The 22,686-nt window shown below is 53.6% G+C and overlaps 1 protein-coding gene and 1 long non-coding RNA gene across 3 annotated transcripts in view; one reads left to right on the top strand and one right to left on the bottom strand.

Moving 5' to 3' along the window:
• Positions 1–2,890: 2,890 nt before the first annotated feature.
• Positions 2,891–6,109, top strand: LOC132397029 (uncharacterized). Its single transcript, XR_009513237.1, has 2 exons — positions 2,891–4,119; positions 4,488–6,109. It is a non-coding gene; the product is annotated as an uncharacterized LOC132397029 (long non-coding RNA).
• The window catches only part of tp53 (tumor protein p53), a 31,363-nt gene continuing 14,165 nt past the window's right edge, over positions 5,489–22,686 (bottom strand). The window contains exons 2-11 of one of the 2 annotated variants that reach the window (XM_059975262.1): positions 21,610–21,713; positions 21,114–21,171; positions 20,627–20,860; positions 14,719–14,902; positions 14,193–14,305; positions 13,543–13,652; positions 12,880–13,019; positions 11,777–11,862; positions 8,423–8,532; positions 5,489–6,969 (exon numbers count right to left, since the gene is read on the bottom strand). In XM_059975262.1, the coding sequence (XP_059831245.1) occupies positions 6,894–6,969; positions 8,423–8,532; positions 11,777–11,862; positions 12,880–13,019; positions 13,543–13,652; positions 14,193–14,305; positions 14,719–14,902; positions 20,627–20,860; positions 21,114–21,171; positions 21,610–21,671 (1,173 nt within the window). In that variant the 5' untranslated portion in view covers positions 21,672–21,713 and the 3' untranslated portion in view covers positions 5,489–6,893. The remainder of the gene's footprint in view (positions 6,970–8,422; positions 8,533–11,776; positions 11,863–12,879; positions 13,020–13,542; positions 13,653–14,192; positions 14,306–14,718; positions 14,903–20,626; positions 20,861–21,113; positions 21,172–21,609; positions 21,714–22,686) is intronic. The other variant, XM_059975261.1, reaches the window with a different exon arrangement.

Genomic DNA, 22,686 nt, shown 5'->3' with positions numbered 1-22,686 from the left:
TAGGCATTCGGATTCACACATCAGCTGGGTAGAGTAGGTCGTGTTACTGGCAGGGGGCCCACTGTTGGAAGGGCTGTACAGAATGGGCACAGTACTGTACAGTACTGGGTAGAGTAGGTCATGTTACTGGCAGGGGGCCCACTGTTGGAAGGGCTGTACAGAATGGGCACAGTACTGTACAGTACTGGGTAGAGTAGGTCGTGTTACTGGCAGGGGGCCCACTGTTGGAAGGGCTGTACAGAATGGGCACAGTACTGTACAGTACTGGGTAGAGTAGGTCGTGTTACTGGCAGGGGGCCCACTGTTGGAAGGGCTGTACAGAATGGGCACAGTACTGTACAGTACTGGGTAGAGTAGGTCGTGTTACTGGCAGGGGGCCCACTGTTGGAAGGGCTGTACAGAATGGGCACAGTACTGTACAGTACTGGGTAGAGTAGGTCGTGTTACTGGCAGGGGGCCCACTGTTGGAAGGGCTGTACAGAATGGGCACAGTACTGTACAGTACTGGGTAGAGTAGGTCATGTTACTGGCAGGGGGCCCACTGTTGGAAGGGCTGTACAGAATGGGCACAGTACTGTACAGTACTGGGTAGAGTAGGTCGTGTTACTGGCAGGGGGCCCACTGTTGGAAGGGCTGTACAGAATGGGCACAGTACTGTACAGTACTGGGTAGAGTAGGTCGTGTTACTGGCAGGGGGCCCACTGTTGGAAGGGCTGTACAGAATGGGCACAGTACTGAGGCAGTGTTCAGTATGTTGTGTTGATATCAGAACCGGGCTGCCCTCTGCAAGCTACACGTTCCGCAGCAAGTTTCGATGTACATGTGACAAATGAAACAGATTTTTAAACAAAACTGATCTTCTTCAATGATATTTCTAAAGGGAGGATGGGAATGGGGCGAGTTTTGCTGCTGTTGCTGTTCTGAGGAACACTGTGGGTATGGTGCGCTGGCGTTGCGGGCTGCCCCCAACACATCCCTGACCGTACTGGTTGCTCATGCCATCAGCCACTTTGATTCGATGTACACGTGAGAAATCATCATCTTTCCTGCCTCAACCACTTCCCCAGGCAGACACGAGGAAATCCGCAGATGCTGGAAATTCAAACACACACAAACTGCTGGTGGAACACAGCAGGCCAGGCAGCATCTATAGGGAGAAGCACTGTCGACGTTTCGGGCCGAGACCCTTCGTCAGGACTAACTGAAAGAAAAGATAGTAAAAGATTTGAAGTGGGGGGGAGGAGGAGATCCGAAATGATAGGAGAAGACCGGAGGGGGTGGGGTGAAGCTAAGAGCTGGAAAGGTGATTGGCGAAAGTGATACAGAGCTGGAGAAGGGAAAGGATCATGGGACGGGAGGCCCAGGGAGAAAGAAAGGGTGGGGGGAGCACCAGAGGGAGATGGAGAACAGGCAGAGTGATGGGCAGAGAGAGAGAGAAAAAGGAAAAAATAATAAATAAATAAACAAAAAAATAAATATGTCAGGGATGGGGTAAGAAGGGGAGGAGGGGCATTAACGGAAGTTAGAGAAGTCAATGTTCATGCCATCAGGTTGGAGGCTACCCAGCCGGTATATAAGGTGTTGTTCCTCCAACCTGAGTTTGGATTCATTTTGACAGTAGAGGAGGCCATGGATAGACTTATCAGAATGGGAATGAAACATGGAATTAAAATGTGTGGCCTCTGGGAGATCCTGCTTTCTCTGGCGGACTGAGCGTAGGTTCAACGAAATGGTCTCCCAGTCTGTGTCGGGTCTGACCAATATATAAAACGTGTGCACTGGGAGATCCTGCTTTCTCTGGACAGTACCCCAGGCAGCTCATTCCAATCCTCGCCGTTCTCTGCAGGAAGATGTTGCCCCCTCAGGTCCTTTTTGAATCTTCCCCCTCTGACCCCTAGTTTTGAACTGGGAAGAAGATTGTAAGCACCCCCTGATAACTTTAAATATCTCTACAAGGTCGTCCCTCATTCTTCTATGTTCCAAGACATAAAGTCTGAGCCTGGCCAGTTTAAATAATCCTGGTTCACATCATTGTTACTAAATTAACTTTCCAGAGTGGGTTAGGTGTGACAATGATGCTCAAAGGCCATATCCATGAAGCGAATTGACAGCAAGGATTCAAAAAGCTCTTCTTTGCTTTCGTTCTGTGGAATGGATTTCTTCAGAATATGCTCAGCGACCACCTTGTCAGGTACATCTGCTGGTGAATGCAGCCAATCACGTGGCAGCTACTCAATGCATAAGAGCATGCAGACGTGGTCAAGAGGTTCAGTTGTTGTTCAGATCAAACATCAAACACCTGCAAGATAATGGTGACATATACCTACTTTGATAACTAATTTTCTTTGAACTTTGAATGGGGAAGAAATGTGATCCAAGTGATTTTGACCTTGGAATGATTGTTGGTGCCAGATGGGGTGGTTTGAGTATCTCCTGGGACAACAGTCTCTAGAGTTTGCAGAGGATGGTGTGAGAAACAGACGACATCTTCCACTGAGTTGCAGCTCTGTGGGTGAAAACGCCATGTTCATGACAGAGAATGGCCAGACTGGCTCAAGCTGACAGGAAGGCGGCAGTAACTCAAGTTACTGTCATGAACACAGTGGTATGCAGAAGAGCACCTTGGAATGCACAAAATGTCGAACCTCGAAACGGATGGTCTTTGGACCATTATCAGAATAGAGAAGAAATGGGAACACCATTGCCCTTGAAGAGAAAATCCTGCAAAATGTCCCGCCCACCACAGGTAAAGCCCTCCCCACCGTTGAGCACATCTACATGGAGCGTTGTTGCAGGAGAGCAGCGTCCCCCTCAGTCCAAGCCACACTCTCTTCTCGCTGCTGCCATCAGGAAGAAGGTACGAGACCCTCAGGACTCACACCACCAGGCTCAGGAACCCCTCAACCATCAGGCTCTCAAACAAAATGGTTTCACTGTAGCGGTGTGCTACACGCAGTGCTAAAATAACGACACTGGAGTCGGTAAACTGCAGTTAAAGGAAGATTTTATTCTAACTTCGCGGCCTCGCTTTAAAACCTCCCTGATCCCGCCCTCCCCTGGCGCGGATGCTGTAGGGGCACGCACTCACAATCCCCCGCAGGCTTTTCCCTTTGTTGGTGAAGCAGACCTGGCGCCCCTTTGGGGACTGGCCTTTGTGCCGGCGCGCTGGCTGTTTGTGAGACGGTTCCAGTGCGCTAGGAAGTGGGTCGCCACATCACTTCACTTGCCCATCACTGAACCTTTCCTACAACCAATAGACTCTCTTTCAACAACTCTTCATCTCAAGTTCTCGATATGTATTATTATTTATTTCTTTTTGTATCTGCACAGTTTGTTGTCCTTTGTCGAACAGCTGAGTTGGTGCGGTTTTGCATTGATCTTGTTAAGGCTATTCTCTATTATTGATTTATCGAGTCTGCCCATGAGAAAGTGAATCTCAGGGTTGTATATGCTGTACTTTGATAATAGATTTTCCTTGTACTTTGAATGGAAAGAAATGTGATCTCAGTGATTTTGACGATGGAATGACTGTTGGTGCCAGATGGGGTGGTTTGAGTATCTCAGAAACTGCCGATCCCCTGGGATTTTCACACACAAGTCTCTAAAATTTAGAGAATGGAGCAAAAAACAAAGTAAAAACCATTTAGTGAGTGGCAGATCTGTGGGTGAAAATGCCTTTCAAGTGAGAGGTGTGACAGGGAAGTGACAGTAGCTGGAATAGCCATGGGGTATAAGGCGCCTGAATCCCCCAGCCGGTTGCGCTTCGAGCTCCAGATTCCAGCCTCTGCCGCTGTTGTGGTTGAGGTGGCCAGCAGGAAATCAGGCCTTTCAGCCACTGAGTCAGTACTGACCAGTAAGCACGTCCCATTTTTATACCTCTCACATTCTCCCCCCAAACCCAGATTCATTGGAACTAACAGAACTATTACTAGTTTACTGAAACCATTCCAACTTTTATATGCAGCCTGCACTGTGTGGGTCAAATGTGTTGTGCTAGTTAACCAAGTGTATACCTGACCTTTTCCATGGTGGTCCTGGACCCCGGCTGCCGGGGATCACCGGGAGATCCCCAGGATTTGTTGTACACCCCAGGAGTGTGTCGGTCAGTATTTACAGGAGGTCCCGGGGAGTGTGTATTTACAGGGGGTCCCGGGGAATGTGTCAGTATTTACAGGAGGTCCCGGGGAGTGTGTCTGTATTTACAGGGGGTCCCGGGGAGTGTGTCAGTATTTACAGGGGGCCCCGGGGAGTGTGTCAGTATTTACAGGGGGTCCCGGGGAGTGTGTCAGTATTTACAGGGGGTCCCGGGGAGTGTGTCAGTATTTACAGGAGGTCCCGGGGAGTGTGTCAGTATTTACAGGGGGTCCTGGGGAGTGTGTCAGTATTTACAGGGGGTCCCGGGGAATGTGTCAGTATTTACAGGGGGTCCTGGGGAGTGTGTCAGTATTTACAGGGGGTCCCGGGGAGTGTGTCAGTATTTACAGGAGGTCCCGGGGAGTGTGTCAGTATTTACAGGGGGTCCCGGGGAGTGTGTCAGTATTTACAGGGGGTCCCGGGGAATGTGTCAGTATTTACAGGGGGTCCTGGGGAGTGTGTCAGTATTTACAGGAGGTCCCGGGGAGTGTGTCAGTATTTACAGGGGGTCCCGGGGAGTGTGTATTTACAGGGGGTCCCGGGGAATGTGTCAGTATTTACAGGGGGTCCCGGGGAGTGTGTCAGTATTTACAGGAGGTCCCGGGGAGTGTGTCAGTATTTACAGGGGGTCCTGGGGAGTGTGTCAGTATTTACAGGGGGTTCCGGGGAATGTGTCAGTATTTACAGGGGGTCCTGGGGAGTGTGTCAGTATTTACAGGGGGTCCCGGGGAGTGTGTCAGTATTTACAGGAGGTCCCGGGGAGTGTGTCAGTATTTACAGGGGTTCCCAGGGAGTGTGTCAGTATTTACAGGGGTTTCCGGGGAGTGTGTCAGTATTTACAGGGGTTCCCAGGGAGTGTGTCAGTATTTACAGGGGTCACGGGGAGTGTGTCAGTATTTACAGGAGGATACTGGAGAGTGTGTCAGTATTTACAGGGGATCCCGGGGAGTGTGTCAGTATTTACAGGGGGTCCCGGGGAGTGTGTCAGTATTTACAGGGGGATACTGGAGAGTGTGTCAGTATTTACAGGGGATCCCGGGGAGTGTGTCAGTATTTACAGGGGGTACCGGGGAGAGTGTCAGTATTTACAGGGGGTCCCGGGGAGTGTGTCAGTATTTAATGGGATTTCGGGGACTGTCTGTGTAACACAGGCTCTCTTTAATCTGGCCAGGACACCTACATTCCCCTTAATCTCAGCGGTTTACCCTAATGTCGAACACCTTTAGTAATAAAGAGAAGTGAAACCGTGTCAAAGAGGAACGACCTCACAGAGACGGGAAAGGGCCTGTGTACTGTACCGGTGAAGATGCCAGTTTGGATGGTAGTCTCAGAAAGGGCCAGAGAAATAAGAAAAGGGGTTGCAATGCATTTTTATTTGTTGATTATATGTAAAAAAACTTCTTGCAGACAATGGGAGGGCATCGGGTGGGTTGGTCTGTGCTGGTCACTGGGGTGGTACATTTCACACACCGCGTATGCGTTCCAAACAAGACAAAGCAGCTTTGCGAGAACCTTGGGAAGGTCTTTAATGAACCACAAAGATTAAAACAGGGAGTTGACCCTCTGCCAGCCCCACCAGGCAGCTCTGAACCAGCAGAGGGTTGTCCGGAGGCCAGTCAGAGTCGGCCTGTGGGCAGCTGCAAGACAGAAGTGTTTAGCCTCCGTGGGATGTGGACACAGCACAGTCTCACTGTCCTATCTGCCACTGAAATGTTCCCAGCGCCCTGACATCAACGGGACTGGCCAGCAGCAGCTGAGTCGGGATCTTTACTGGCCATGCAAAGGAACAGGCTGAGTGGCTCCGACCTCCCACTGTCACTGTCAGAGGGTGAAAACTGCCCCCAGTTTCACTGTGGGCTCCCAGGAGGGCGGTGACAGCATGTTGATCGCACTCGAGGAAGACAGCATACCTGCGATTCTTGGAAGTCGGGATGTGGAAATACCTTGTATCTGGGTTGGGTGGGGGGGGGGGGGGTAGTAAACAAAATGCCCTTTGTTTGAGGTGGAGATTGCCCCCAGACCCATGACGGTCAGTCTCCCCGAAAGGGAGGCGCTCCCTTGGATCAACAGGCCCTGGGATACTGGGCTGGGGTGAGATGTCACTGAGAGGGAGAGTACTACAGGGAACACGCTGGATGAACTCAGCAGGTTGGGCAGCATCCGTTGAAACCAGCTTCAAGACTGACGAAGGGAATACGTCGCCTGGTGCAGGATACAGCAGGAGAGTGGCCGTAGTTTCAGGCAGCAGACGACAGGGAGGTTCGAGGGTAAGGGGAGAAGGTGCGGAAGGGGTTTAGCTGAAGCTGGTAGAGGTCCAGAGGCTGAGGAGCCATCGGCTCCCTTCTTTGGATCATCAAAAGGAGATTTCAGTAAAGCTTAGAGGGGTTTCTTCCCCGGAGCACAGGGGTCATCCTGGTGATGGGGGTGGGGAACGCAGTGTCAGAGATGCTGGGGAAATCCTGAGTAATCCCCAAAATTTGGTCCGATTCAAACTCCTAACACACCCCCTCTGAAACCTTGCCCTCTCTCTAGTGTGTGGTGGGGCTCTCAGTCGGGGCAGGGTCCCTGCTCGCCCAGAACCAGCGGCCCTTCTCTCTGCAGGGAAGGGAAAGGGCTAACTCGCACAAACACTGTCCCAGTCAGTGGTACCCGGGCCCACAGGACACAACCGTGGAGGGGAAGGTCTCGGAGGGGAGTGAAGCCTGGCAGTTTCATGTTAACGTTTCGGAGGGCAGGACCCTCGATCTGGAGTCGGGGAGTCACTCTCTCGCATCCTTCACCAGCAGCTTCTTCCCTTTCTTCATCTCTGCGCTCCCCTTCTCTTTCTTCTGGAGCCTGACGGAAGGGACAGAGTTGAAGGCATCAGGTCCTTGTCAGCATGGCGGCTGGGTAACTGAGAGCTCTTGCCCTGTACTGCCCCTCCCACATCACAGAGCTCCCTCAGTACTACCCCCCACATCACAGAACTCCCTCAGTACCACTCCCACATCACAGAGCTCCCTCAGTACTACCCTCACATCACAGAGCTCCCTCAGTACCATCCCCCACATCACAGAGCTCCCTCAGTTTAACCCCCCACATCACAGAGCTCCCTCAGTACCAACCCCCACATCACAGAGCTCCCTCAGTACCATCCCCACATCACAGAGCTCCCTCAGTACTACCCCCACATCACAGAGCTCCCTCAGTACTACCCCCACATCACAGAGCTCCCTCAGTTTAACCCCCCACATCACAGAGCTCCCTCAGTACCACCCCCACATCACAGAGCTCCCTCAGTACCACCCCCACATCACAGAGCTCCCTCAGTACCATCCCCACATCACAGAGCTCCCTCAGTACCATCCCCCACATCACAGAGCTCCCTCAATACCACTCCCACATCACAGAGCTCCCTCAGTACCACTCCCCCACATCACAGAGCTCCCTCAGTACTACCCCCCCACATCACAGAGCTCCCTCAGTACTGCCCCCACATCACAGAGCTCCCTCAGTACTACCCTCACATCACAGAACTCCCTCAGTACCATCCCCCACATCACAGAGCTCCCTCAGTACCATCCCCCACATCACAGAGCTCCCTCAGTACCATCCCCCACATCACAGAGATCCCTCAGTACTACCCCCCACATCACAGAGCTCCCTCAGTACTACCCCCACATCACAGAGCTCCCTCAGTACCATCCCCACATCACAGAGCTCCCTCAGTACCACTCCCACATTACAGAGCTCCCTCAGTTTAACCCCCCCACATCAAAGAGCTCCCTCAGTACCACCCCCACATCACAGAGCTCCCTCAGTACCATCCCCCACATCACAGAGCTCCCTCAGTACTACCCCCCACATCACAGAGCTCCCTCAGTACTACCCCCACATCACAGAGCTCCCTCAGTACCATCCCCACATCACAGAGCTCCCTCAGTACCACTCCCACATTACAGAGCTCCCTCAGTTTAACCCCCCCACATCAAAGAGCTCCCTCAGTACCACCCCCACATCACAGAGCTCCCTCAGTACCATCCCCCACATCACAGAGCTCCCTCAGTACCAACCCCCACATCACAGAGCTCCCTCAGTACCATCCCCCACATCACAGAGCTCCCTCAGTACCAACCCCCACATCACAGAGCTCCCTCAGTACCATTCCCCACATCACAGAGCTCCCTCAGTACCATCCCCCACATCACAGAGCTCCCTCAGTACCAACCCCCACATCACAGAGCTCCCTCAGTACCATCCCCCACATCACAGAGCTCCCTCAGTTTAACCCCCCCCCCCCCGAACTTACGGCTTCTGTTTTTGTCTGCAGGCATCCACCACATTGGGGGGGACCAGGTCTGACACCTCCAGCGCCTCGTTTATCTTCTTCAGCAGTTCGAAGCGTTCTCGGCCCTGGATCTGGAGTTGGGGGGGAGACGGTCAGACTCTCTGATACATCGCACCCAGCGGCAGCTGCTCGCCAACAAACCAGGCAATCGCGACAGCACTCAATGCAGGAACGCACGCAGATGTGTCCACACGTCAGAACAGGGGGGAAACGTGACTTAGACTGCGGAGTGACTGGGTGCCAGCCGGGGGGTTTGCTCAGTGCTACTGATCTCCTGGGACTGTTGTGTACAACAGCCTCTGGAATTTACAGTGTGTGAGACTGAAAAAAAGATGTCCATGGGCGAAACGCCTTGTAGATGAGAGAAGTCAGAGGAGAATGGCCAGACTGGTTCAAGCTGACAGTAACTCGAATAACCTCATGACACAACAGAAGAGCATCTCTGAACGCACAACATGTCGGACCTCGAACTGCAGCGGCTACAGCAGCAGAGGACCATGAACACACAATCAGTGGCCACTTTATGAGGGACAGTGGGTACGAATCCACACCCTGGATATATCGACCTATAGATCCCCCCACCCCCACCGCAGGGATCGTCCTCCATTGAGTGCCCCCTACCCACTCACGCTGGCCATTCAGCCCCCCAGTGCCTTCCCACCAGCACACCTCTGTACGGGGAAGAATCCCCCCCACCAACCACCCCTCCCTCCTGCTCCACCTTCTCCGTGCTCACAACCTTCCCAAGAGGCTAGAATGAATTATCCCGCTGTTCTCAGACTCCAGAGGGAGCTGCCATGAAGATGATCTCTTCATTTCCCAATCCATCTTGTCGTGGCCCTTTTGAAGCCTCCATGTCAGCCTGCACTGCACTTTCTCCACAATACCACACTGGGTTGCTGTACGGTTAGCATAGCACTATCACAGTACCAGTGACCCGGGTTCAATTCCCATCGCTGCCTGCAAGGGGTTCTCCCTGTGACAGTGTGGGTTTCCTCCCACAGTCCAGGCTTACAGCTAAAGCTACGGTGAGCGAATGGTGGACACGCTGTGTTGGTGTCGGGAGTGTGGTGCCCCTCGTGGGCTGCCCCCAGCACATCCTTGGAGTGTGTCAGCCACTGACGTTAAACGACACATTTTGCTGTACATTTCGATGGATAGAGCAAAACTTTAAATCTTTCCATGTACTACCCCGGGAGTGACCGGTCCCTAGGACAGTGTACACATAGTGTGTGTGTGTGTGTGTGTGTGGAGTGACCGGTCCCTAGGACAGTGTACACATAGTGTGTGTGTGTGTGTGTGTGTGTGTGTGGAGTGACCGGTCCCTAGGACAGTGTACACATAGTGTGTGTGTGTGTGTGTGTGTGTGGAGTGACCGGTCCCTAGGACAGTGTACACATAGTGTGTGTGTGTGTGTGTGGAGTGACCGGTCCCTAGGACAGTGTACACATAGTGTGTGTGTGTGTGTGTGTGTGTGTGTGTGGAGTGACCGGTCCCTAGGACAGTGTACACATAGTGTGTGTGTGTGTGTGTGTGGAGTGACCGGTCCCTAGGACAGTGTACACATAGTGTGTGTGTGGAGTGACCGGTCCCTAGGACAGTGTACACATAGTGTGTGTGTGTGTGTGTGTGTGTGTGTGTGTGTGTGTGTGTGTGGAGTGACCGGTCCCTAGGACAGTGTACACATTGTGTGTGTGTGTGTGTGTGTGTGTGGAATGACCGGTCCCTAGGACAGTGTACACATAGTGTGTGTGTGTGTGTGTGGAGTGACCGGTCCCTAAGACAGTGTACACATAGTGTGTGTGTGTGTGTGTGTGTGTGTGTGGAGTGACCGGTCCCTAGGACAGTGTACACATAGTGTGTGTGTGTGTGTGTGTGTGGAGTGACCGGTCCCTAGGATAGTGTACACATAGTGTGTGTGTGTGTGTGTGGAGTGACCGGTCCCTAGGACAGTGTACACATAGTGTGTGTGTGTGGAGTGACCGGTCCCTAGGATAGTGTACACATAGTGTGTGTGTGTGTGTGTGTGTGTGTGTGTGTGTGTGTGTGTGTGTGTGTGTGTGTGTGTGGAGTGACCGGTCCCTAGGACAGTGTACACATAGTGTGTGTGTGTGTGTGTGGAGTGACCGGTCCCTAAGACAGTGTACACATAGTGTGTGTGTGTGTGTGTGTGGAGTGACCGGTCCCTAGGACAGTGTACACATAGTGTGTGTGTGTGTGTGTGTGGAGTGACCGGTCCCTAGGACAGTGTACACATAGTGTGTGTGTGTGTGTGTGTGGAGTGACCGGTCCCTAGGACAGTGTACACATAGTGTGTGTGTGTGGAGTGACCGGTCCCTAGGACAGTGTACACATTGTGTGTGTGTGTGTGTGTGTGTGTGTGTGTGTGTGTGTGTGTGTGTGTGTGTGTGTGTGTGTGTGTGTGTGTGTGTGTGGAGTGACCGGTCCCTAGGACAGTGTACACATAGTGTGTGTGTGTGTGTGTGTGGAGTGACCGGTCCCTAAGACAGTGTACACATAGTGTGTGTGTGTGTGTGTGTGTGGAGTGACCGGTCCCTAGGACAGTGTACACATAGTGTGTGTGTGTGTGTGTGTGTGTGTGTGTGTGTGTGTGTGTGTGTGTGTGTGTGTGTGGAGTGACCGGTCCCTAGGACAGTGTACACATAGTGTGTGTGTGTGTGTGTGTGGAGTGACCGGTCCCTAGGACAGTGTACACATAGTGTGTGTGTGTGTGTGTGGAGTGACCGGTCCCTAGGACAGTGTACACATAGTGTGTGTGTGTGGAGTGACCGGTCCCTAGGATAGTGTACACATAGTGTGTGTGTGTGTGTGTGGAGTGACCGGTCCCTAGGACAGTGTACACATAGTGTGTGTGTGTGGAGTGACCGGTCCCTAGGACAGTGTACACATAATCTTTCCTCTGTAACTGGGGACACTAACTGGACATGTCTAGTGAGATACATGAACAGCTTGTCCTGCACACTGTTCGTACAGATCAAACACTGCACAGTGTGGAGAGCTGTAACAAGGCAGAACAATATCAAGGCAGTGTAAAACACTGAAGTACAGTACAAAAGATCACGAGGTAGATTGTGAGGGCCAGTGTCCACCTTACCGTACGGGAGTCTGATAACACTGCAGAGCCAGGAATTTTAAGACATGGCCCCCACCTCTTTACTTGGCCTCTACCCCTCCAGGAGGAATGCTGCCCCTCTCTCCCCTCCCAATCTCCCCACCTTTGCAATCCAGAGGGCTACACTGGGCCAGTGCCCACAAGCTTCAGCCCCCATCAGTGCTGTTGAGGCCTCTACCCACCTGCAGGGTGTAGATTTCGTTGTCAGGAACCAGCTTCTTCTTCTTGGGGATGGGGGCGGCATTGTCCTGAGCAACATCCTGGGAGGCTGGGGAAGGAAAGGAAAACGGCGGGGGGGAGTGAGCAAGCTCGGTCTCACACTCGGATATGTCACATATGTCCCCCTCCCTACCACCACCACACCCTCCCCTGACAGTTGAAAACATAAAACATTTCAGTGCGGTGCAGGTCCTTCAGCCTTCGATTAATCTAACTCTTCCCTCTCATAGCATCATCAGGTGCCGTGCAGTATGATCATCGTCCCATGAGCCTCATTGTTTCTGTAGACGTGGTTTGTTTTTGCCTTTGTTACAGCCCCTCACCGGCTGCTCGTACCACCAGCTCCCATGGGCTCACCTGACCCTGATCGGGGGCTAAGCAGGTGCTATACCCTGCCCAAGAGTGACCTGCAGGCTGGCAGAGGGAAGGAGTGTCTTACACCTCCTTTGGTAGTGACACCTCTCCACCACCTACACTGCCCTCCAATTTCCTATCATCCACAGGCCTGTCTATGAGTCTCCTAAACGTTCATAACTTATCTGGCTCCACCATCTGTATCTGCAGGGCCACTCACCTACCACTACTCCGTGTAAAACACCCACCCCTGACATCGCCTACATTTCCCCTCCAATCGCATTAGAAGCACGTCCTCTGGAATTACCATTTCCACCCTGGGAAAAAGGCAGAGGCTTCCCCTCTAGCTGGGCTTCTATCTATCCATGTTTTGGGAATTCCTTTAGCCATAGGGCAGTGAATCTGCGGAACTCATGGCCGTAGAGGCCAAACCACGGATACTTACAGCAGAGGTTGATCAGTTCTTGATTAGTCAGGGAGTCAAAGGTTACTGGGGAGAAGGCAGGAGAATGGGGTTCAGAAGGAAAATACATCAGCCATGATGGAATGGCAGAGCAGATTCGATGGACTGAATGGCCTAATTCTGCTCCTATGTCTGATGGTCTTATCTAGCAACGACTTATCCATCCACACCTTATCTACATGCCCTTCATATCACCTTCTACGCCTCTTTCACCCCTCACTCTGAAACGTTAAAGCTGAGTTCACTCACTGCGCTTGGCCTCTGGAAGGCCAGATTTCTCTGCTGACGCTCCCTGCTGCTTCTGGAAATTATCCTCCTCGCTCTTGCGATCGCGACCGGGACAGGCACATACTCGAACCTCGAAACACTGCCGGCCCAGCAGCTGTCCGCTGGGGAGGAAAACACACGGCAGGGTCAGAGCTCCGTGCTCAGGACAACCGGGGTAAGACAGCTCTGGTGCAGATATATGGGGAGGTGGGGTCTGCCTCTGGACGACAGAAGGGAGAAGATCCGTGGCCAGATTACCGAAAGAACTGCAAGCTTCGCGACTGGACCACAGGACCTCCACGATAGGGCCACCGGAGAAGAGCTCCATGTCTGGCCCACTGGAGGAAGAGGGAGCTCAACGTCTAGACCATGAAGCAGCTCCATGACTGGACCATTAGAGAAGAATTGGTGGGATCTGTCCTGGATCTCTGTACAACATTCGAGATGGGGTCTCAGTTTAATCTCCCCTCACAAGGGGCTTCAGGTGGAGGGGAACAGATAGCCATGGCCTCAGATCCCAGGTTGTGGATGGTGGTGAGGTGGGGATAAGGTGACAGGACACCTGTGGAGCAGGTGACAGGACAAGGAGGGGGTTTGGGGAGTGGTAGCCAGGACAAAGAGGGGTGAAGGGGGTTAGGGACTCACTTGGGACCCTCCAGGGTGATGATGGACAGGATGGGCCGCCTGTTCATGCCCCCCATACAGCTGCTGTTACACATGAAGTTGTAGAGGATGGTGGTGCAGTCTGATCCCACCTGCAAGGAGAAGACAGAGTGAGCCAGAGAGAGAGGCAGCCCACCCTCTGCACCCCCCCAAACTCCAGTACAGGTTTCTATGGGGAGGGAGGTGAAGACACATCTCTCTTCTTAATCCCCTCCCCCATCCCTCTGTTCTTTCCTTCCCCTTCCTCTAACCTCTACGCTCTCTGTTCCCCTCCCTCTCCCTCCTCACCCCTTCCCCCCCCCCACTCTCCCACCTCACCCTTCCCCTTACCATTCCTGTTGTTCCCTCTCCCTCCCCTCCCCTCACTCCCCCTTCAGGAAACAACACCTCCCAGCCTGGGAATTCTGCCCAGCTCAGCTGCTGCAGATTTCCTCTGGGAGGGCAGGTGATGACCAGCAAACGCCCCCCCCGCCCCCACAAATGGCCAGGACAGACAGACACCAATGGGAAAACCAGGCAGAGAAGGCCAACACTGTCAATCTGACAGGAAGGGCCTGGGTCCTGGCACACAGCACTGCCCCTCAGCCCTCGAGCTCTTGCTGGCGACACGAACCCCCGTCCTGCGCACTCACCTGTGGCGACTCATATGGTACCAGCACACTCTGCCTCTTGCTGTGTGAATCCTCCACGTACTTCGCTTGGCTGTCCCCCTCCACTCGGATCAGGTGGCTTGGAGGTGCAGGTCCTACGGGACGGAGGGAGGGGTCAGCAAACCTTGCTCCTCTCACCCTTCCTGAATCAAACCGCGCCCCCCCCCCCCACTCCCCCCCTGTGGGTTTGGTCCGGGTGCTGTGGTTAGGGTTGGTGTGCCAGGTTGGCACCAGGAATGCGGTGACACTTGCAAGCTGCCATCAGCTCAGCCTTGCTGACAGAAGGGATGCATTTTGCTGTATACGAGCACAGCTAATCTTAAACCTTCTCCGTGCCGGGGGAAATTGTCTAACAAGGTGGAGTGGAAGGCAAACCACCCCAGATTCTGGATTAGGATGGAGCCTGTGCAGACCCCCCTGGGTTGCGTAGAGGGTATACTTTTTGTACAGGGAGCCCTACCCCGCCGCTGCATCCGGGCAAGTTCGGCTTGCGTCCACCTCCACTCACCGTCGTTCTCCGAGCTGCGCTCGTGGTGCGGGCACCGCTTCACCACCTCTGCGACGTGCTCCGACTTCTTGTAGACGGCCGTGGCGCGGAGGAGGGAGCCCAGAGGTGGCGGGGAGCTCACCCAGATCTGGACCGGGCAGGTCTTGGCCAGCTGGCAGAAAAGTTTATTCAACATGGGGGAAAACTGCAGAACGGAGGGACACTGGGTGAGAGGTAGAGCAACACATCCACCGGCTTGTGACCAGCTCCAGACACGGGAAACATACACACTGCAACTACTCTGTCAAGTCCCATTAGACTTTGGGAGCTCTGCTACCTAGATGATTCCCTCTTGTCACTTTGCCATTTCCCTGTCCGTCACAGACACAAATGTCACCTTGTGTACATACCATTGACATACGTAAATTAATCTTATGTATACATGGCCACATTCAAACAGTTAATTGTACATTGCATTTATATAAGATTGCTTTAATATTTACTCTTTATTAGGTACACCAACTGGCTGATGCATAATCAGCCAATCATGTAGCAGCCACTCAATGCATAAAAGCATGCAGACATGGTCAGGAGGTTCAGCTGCTGTGTGGAGGAGAATTCTGAATCGGGGAAGTGGGGTTAGAATGTCTGATTTGTTATCGCCCTGTACCTTCCTTTAACTAACAAACCACCTATCTAGTGTTTGTTAGCCTCTGAGCCATAGGGCATAACACACGGCGTAAACAAGATCTCTGTGAATTGTGGAAATCCCAAACGCTGTCTCTTGGCTGATGTCTCTCACTTTTTGCAGAGTATGAAAAGTTACACAGGATTAATGAATACAAAGGGCTATGACTATTGCTCTTTGGAAGACTGGCGATCACACTGTTAGTGAGCCACATCTGCCCGTATTCATGAACAAAGGTATTCTCTAGCCTCTTCGAAGTTGTGGCCAATTTAATTGAAACTCTTCAGCAAATTATTTTCAACATGTTGTTTAGACCAAACATCAGACTGGGGAAGAAACATGATCTCTTTGACCGTGGAATGACTGTTGGTGCCAGATGGGGTGGTTCGAGTATCTCAGAAACCACGGACCTCCCAGGACTTTCATGCACAACAGAATCTACTGTTTACAGAGAATGGTGCGAGAAACTAAAAAGGACATCTGGTGAGTGGCAGTTCTGTGGACAGGAACGGGAGATCAGAGGGGAATGGCCAGACTGGTTCAAGCTGACAATAATCACCTGTTACAACAGTGGTGTGCAGAAGAGCATCTCTGAACACTCAACCCATCCAACTTTGAAGTGGATGGGCCACAGCCCAGGAGAACACGTACACTCCGTGGCCACTGGGCGTAAATACGCCACACTCAGTCACTTGTATAATTGCGTTTCATGGGACCACTTTTATGTTTATATTTACTGTGTTGTTTTTATTTTTATTGGGTACCTTATGCTTATTGTGTTTCTTTATGCTGCATCAGATCCATTCCATTCTCCTTTACGCCCATCTACTGAAGAATGACAATAAACAATACTGGTGCTTCACACCTCCTCTAATCTAATCGAGGTTTATCGGCCTAAATCTACCTTGATGGAGAAATGAACACTCTCCCACCAAGCTTATCTCTGTTTTGATTGAACACAAAATAGAAGTAAACCTATCCTCAAGTTTAAAGTTCAAAGAACTTCACTTGACAAAGTACAGTTCCTGAATCTTTAGCATCAAGACCCTTGCTCTAGCTGATTGCTTGTAAAATATGCACTATTATAAATCACAGCAGCTTGTCTTTTCAGACACAACTACATTCAATGTTGTGGAGACAAGAGAAGGGTTTGAGAGGGATAATAAATGGTGGGGCAGACTCGTAGGACTGAATGGCCTTAATATGTTCTTAAGTCTTGTGGTTCCCATTCCCTCTCCTTCCGGGATTGCCAACCCACCAACCACTGCAGCAGCACGGGCTGCTTCTCCCCTCGCCTGCTTCCAGCAAGTTTCTCCTCCTAGTTAGACAGCCTGCTGCAGGCACTTAGGTCATGCAGCATCTGCTGGGAGAAGAGGACAATCTCACCCCCCCCCCCCACCCCCAGGATGCTGCTCGATCCACTGAGATTGCTGCTGGCTCCAGCGTCTAGCATCTACACTGCACTCTGCTGAGACTTTACCCTGCATCCTGTTACTGTGTTGCTTTGTTCTACCTCATGGTACTGTGTAACGACGTGATCTGAATGTACAGCATGCACGGCAAGCTTTTCACTGTATCCCCATACAAAATAAACCAATTCCAAACTGTCCCTGAATGTAATCACCCCGCTACTGGCACCACTGCCTGGGTCCCAAGCTCCCTCCCGAAACCGCTTGTAATCTTGGTACCCTAAAGTGTTTCTCAGAACATTTTGGCTCTTTGCTAGAACTCTGAGACACCTGCCCTGGACTCTCTGGCTGGTTAAAGCTCGATGGAGGGTTCTGGGATAACTTAACTCTATTTCAATCCCACCTACAGTCACTTACGCCTGTGTTCTCAGTTACTCTGGGACACCCAGTTTCTACAGGACTACAACCCGACATAATTCTCCCACAGCCACAGACCGCCCACACTCAATCACTCTCCCTTTTATCCATTCCTTTGGCTTAACCTCTCCTGTTTGGCACAGCCACAGAGGGTGAGCCTGCTCCTGTGTTCTGCCTTCTGTTCTATGTTGCCCTTCTCCACCAGCTGTCCCTGTGATTCCGTTACTCCGCGCTCCCCCCACCCCACCACGTTCTCCCCTCCTCTCCGCACTTCCGCTTACTCGCTTCATAAAACTTGTTTAACTGCGTAACCGCTGCTGGTGCAGACAGGGGATTAGGCTGGAGTGTTTACTGACTCCCCCTCCCCGTAGATGCAGTATGACCAGCTGGACATTAATACCTGGCCCCCACCCCCCAGGATAATTCCACTTCCCCTTCAATTCCCGGTTTTGCCAAAGGATCACGGACTGTGCCCAGTTTAAGCCGGGCTGCACATCCCAACCTGAAGCTTTCACACACAGGGCTGGTGAGATGCAAACGCCATTTGAGATCAGAGAGTTCCCGCCCCCCCCGTGGCTCCCCGGCGCGGTGCTGCAACACGCAGCCCAGGTCTCTCCTGGATGGGCAACACCAGGAGGAGAGGGGCAGCAGGGGAGGTGGGACGCACTCACACACACCCCCGGGCCGGGCTGTGAATGAGCCACTGCTGCTTCACAAAACTGGGTAAAAGGGGGAGGAGATTCTGAGAATCAGCATGCCCAGTCATGCCTGCCTGACTTCCAGCGAGGATAACACTTCTCTGCATTTGTCTCTCTCTCTCCACCCTCTTTCTCTGCATTTGTCTCCCCTCTCTGCCTCTTTCCCTGCACCTTTGACTATCTCTTCTCACTCTCCCCATCTCTCTCTTTCTCTCTGTGCCCACTCGTTGCCCCCCCATCTCTCCCAGTTCCCATCGGCAGCCCCCACTAAGAGAGGAGGCAGACCCTGTGAGCACAACAATGGATGTGATGTTCTTGGAAAGGGCAATGGGAGAACTTGCACGCTCTAAGCTCCTCACTGGGCCTACGCTGAGAGAGGTAAGCCATGATTTGTGTTCCTGCCTGGGGGAGTCTCTGTGAGTGCCAATGACCGTTTCAGCTCTCTCCTGTTTGCACGGGTTTATAGGGGCACTCTGCAATGGAATGGGACAATTTAACTTTCCACAGCCTGTCTCTCTTCTCCAGAGGGTCCCACAGTAATTCAGAGCCAACAAAGCAGGGGTGTCTCCAATCATATCTCTTTGTGGAATTAAGTGGAAAATTGATACTGGCCGTGGATATCAGGGACAACTGCCCCCACACTTTACCCCAGAGAAGACAAGTGGGATCTTTACTCTAACTGACATTGTCCGGGTATAGAGCCTCATTAAAAAAGCTGACCCTCCCTCAGTACCGCCCCTCCCATAGTGTGACCCTCCCTCAGTACCGCCCCTCTCACAGTGTGACCCTCCCTCGGTACCACCCTCCCTCAGTGTGTCCCTCCCTCGGTACCACCCTCCCTCAGTGTGACCCTCCCTCGGTACCACCCCTCCCACAACGTGACCTTCCCTCAGTACCACCCCTCCACAGTGTGACCCTCCCTCAGTACCACCCCTCCACAGTGTGACCCTCCCTCAGTACCACCCCACCACAGTGTGACCCTCCCTCGGTACCACCCCTCCCACAGTGTGACCCTCCCTCGGTACCACCCCTCTCACAGTGACCCTCCCTCGGTACCACCCTCCCTCAGTACCACCCCTCCCACAGTGTGACCCGCCCTCAGCACAGCCCCTCCCACAGTGTGACCCTCCCTCGGTACCACCCCTCCCACAACGTGACCCTCCCTCAGTACCACCCCACCACAGTGTGACCCTCCCTCGGTACCACCCCTCCCTCAGTGTGACCCTCCCTCGGTACCACCCTCCCTCTGTACCACCCCTCCCACAGTGTGACCCTCCCTCAGCACAGCCCCTCCCACAGTGTGACCCTCCCTCGGTACCACCCCTCCCACAACGTGACCCTCCCTCAGTACCACCCCTCTCACAGTGTGACCCTCCCTCAGTACCACCCCACCACAGTGTGACCCTCCCTCGGTACCTCCCCTCCCACAGCGTGACCCTCCCTCGGTACCACCCCTCTCACAGTGTGCCTCCCTCAGTACCACCCCTCCCACAGTGTGACCCTCCCTCAGTACCACCCCTCCCACAGTGTGACCCTCCCTCGGTACCACCCCTCTCACAGTGTGACCCTCCCTCAGTACCACCCCTCCCACAGTGTGACCATCCCTCGGTACCACCCTCCCTCAGCACAGCCCCTCCCACAGTGTGACCCTCCCTCGGCACTGCCCCTCCCACAGTGTGACCCTCCCTCAGTACCACCCCACCACAGTGTGACCCTCCCTTGGTACCACCCCTCCCTCAGTGTGTCCCTCCCTCGGTACCACCCTCCCTCAGTGTGACCCTCCCTCAGTACCGCCCCTCCCACAACGTGACCCTCCCTCAGTACCACCCCACCACAGTGTGACCCTCCCTCGGTACCACCCCTCCCACAGTGTGACCCTCCCTCGGTACCACCCCTCTCACAGTGACCCTCCCTCGGTACCACCCTCCCTCAGTACCACCCCTCCCACAGTGTGACCCGCCCTCAGCACAGCCCCTCCCACAGTGTGACCCTCCCTCGGTACCACCCCTCCCACAACGTGACCCTCCCTCAGTACCACCCCTCCCACAGTGTGACCCCCCCTCGGTACCACCCCTCTCACAGTGTGACCCTCCCTCAGTACCACCCCTCCCACAGTGTGACCATCCCTCGGTACCACCCTCCCTCAGTGTGACCCTCCCTCAGCACAGCCCCTCCCACAGTGTGACCCTCCCTCAGCACAGCCCCTCCTACAGTGTGACCCTTCCTCGGTACCACCCCTCCCACAGTGTGACCCTCCCTCGGTACCACCCCTCTCACAGTGTGACCCTCCCTCAGTACCACCCCTCCCACAGTGTGACCATCCCTCGGTACCACCCTCCCTCGGTACCACCCTCCCTCAGCACAGCCCCTCCCACAGTGTGACCCTCCCTCGGCACTGCCCCTCCCACAGTGTGACCCTCCCTCGGTACCACCCCTCCCACAACGTGACCCTCCCTCAGTACCACCCCACCACAGTGTGACCCTCCCTCAGTGTAACACCCCTCCCACAGTGTGACCTTCCCTCAGCACAGCCCCTCCCACAGTGTGACCTTCCCTCAGCACAGCCCCTCCCACAGTGTGACCCTCCCTCAGAAGCAGCCTTTCCCTCAGCACTGCCCCCCTGAGGCAACTGGAAACAGGAGAGTAGGTGGGTGGGGCAGGAGACTTGTGTGGTAATGCAGAGTGGGGTTCACCGAACCCCAGCCATGGTCACTCACCGTGTAGGTGGCGGACTTGGCCGTGCTGGACTTCTGGAAGCGTAGCTGGAACTGGTGTGGTCCCGGGTAGCTGGTGGTGGCCAGGACAGTGGAGGAGTGGGCAGCAGCAGGGCCATCCATGGGCAGCCCCACCTGAGGGGAGGAGGAGGATGAGGAGGCCACTGGGGACGGATCCAGCAGCCCAGTTTCCACATTCAGTAGAGACTCTTCAAGTTCCACATCACCCAGGGTCGGCTGGAGAGAGGCCACACGTGAAGATCAGCTCCAGTCTAATTCCCTCAATGTAGACCCCATTCCTGCAGACCCAATCCCCCAACATGGACCCCTTCCTGTCCCCACGAAACAGAACACAGTCTGACCCAAAATAGGTCTGATCCCCCTAACGTAGACCATGTCTTCCCCCCATTTGTTCCACCCCAAAATAGATGCTACATTCTGCCCCCCCCCCATACTGCCGTACCCCTCCCCTCCCCCCACACACACTCACCCACATCAGCATCTTGTCCTCTGGCTCTTCAGTGGAGCTGAAGCCAGGTACATGAAGCCTGTGAGAGACAGAGACAGGGACACGCTGACGGTTCCATTGATGCCACAGTCGGTCAGTCGCAGGGGGTGGGGTGGGGTCAGTGACTCCGATCAGCCCCGGGGTCTGGGGTGTTCACAGAGAAGATGTTTCCAACAGTGGTTAAGTCTAGCTCAGAATAGAAAGACATCCCTTTAGAACAGAGATGAGGAGGAATTTCTTTAGCCAGAGGGAGGTGAAGCTGTGGAGGCAAGTCATTGGGTATATTTAAAATGGAAGTTGACAGGTTCTTGATTAGTCGGGGAATCAGATATTGTGGGGAAGGCAGTGGGATAATAAATCAGCTGTGACTGAGTGTGGAGGGTTTGCGGTCAGTGTCCTGGGTTGCCAGGACTATGTGCGTGGTTGTAAAGAACGGGAGGACCGCTGGGAAAACCATTCCTGGCGGTCAGAGACTCACGAATCCCAGAGCTGGCGGAACGTCTCCTGGCTCAGTGGCTCTTCCAGCTGACCCTCCGACATGGTGGTGGGATGTTGGTGAGGCTTCTCGCAGGATTGTTGCAGCTGGGGGCAGACAGAGAGAGAGAGAGAGAGATTCCCGTCAGAGGTGCCGTCCAGACCCAGAAAAAGTGGAGGAGGAGCCTGATTCTGTCCCAGACCGAGCCAGCTCAGAGGTTAACCCGGGGGTGGGGTTGATGGCACAAGGAAACCCGAACCTGTTTTGTACCCTGGGAAGAGCAAAGGGAAACCGTGCCCCTAACATGCTGCTGTTCCCTTCTATCTCGTGGAGTCTGTCACCGGTGGCACACTTCATCGTGTGCGAGGACTGTGCTGGGGACAGCCCACAACTCACCAACCCTAACCCATCTGGAATGCGGGAGGAAACTGCAGCACTTGGAGGAAACCCACACGGTCACGGGGAGAAGGCACAACCTCCTTGTAAACAGTGGTGGGAACCTGTCCCGGGTGACTGACTCCATGCTATGACGGTGGTCACACATGACCATGACGGGTCAGTGTGGTGCGAACTCTGCTTTGTAGCTAACACACATCCTCACCGCCCTGCGAGACAGAAACAACATCGGGGGCTTCATCCTGCGGCTAACACACTGCTCTTTCCTTAAGCCCGTTTTCGTTATTTCCTTCAGCGCTTCTCAGAACATGATATACACATTTTTCAGCTTTTTTATTGCCAACCTGTCTACGTCAACTCCCAGTAGGGATAGTGAGTAAGGACGTTTGGATTCTGAGGCTCCAGATCAAGCTCAAAGCAGGGGATCCCTTTGCCAAATCCCGTGTGGAACTCTCTGATAATGGCTCCAGCCTCAGGGTGGCACGACATACTGTGCGGAACTCTTATCTACGTGTGTATAGCCAGACCTTTGCACAGTACTGTAGTCACTTTAAGTACTGCTGCCGCAAAAAACAAATTTCATGACCTATGAGTGATGATAAACTTGACTCTGATACGGGTCCCTATTGTGGACTGAGAGTGGGAAGGGGACAGGAAGAGGGGAATATGGTTGGGAAAAGGGGA

This window comes from Hypanus sabinus, chromosome 7, assembly GCF_030144855.1.
Source record: "Hypanus sabinus isolate sHypSab1 chromosome 7, sHypSab1.hap1, whole genome shotgun sequence".
NCBI lineage: Eukaryota > Metazoa > Chordata > Chondrichthyes > Myliobatiformes > Dasyatidae > Hypanus > Hypanus sabinus.
This window is presented reverse-complemented; position numbering and strand designations above follow the sequence as displayed.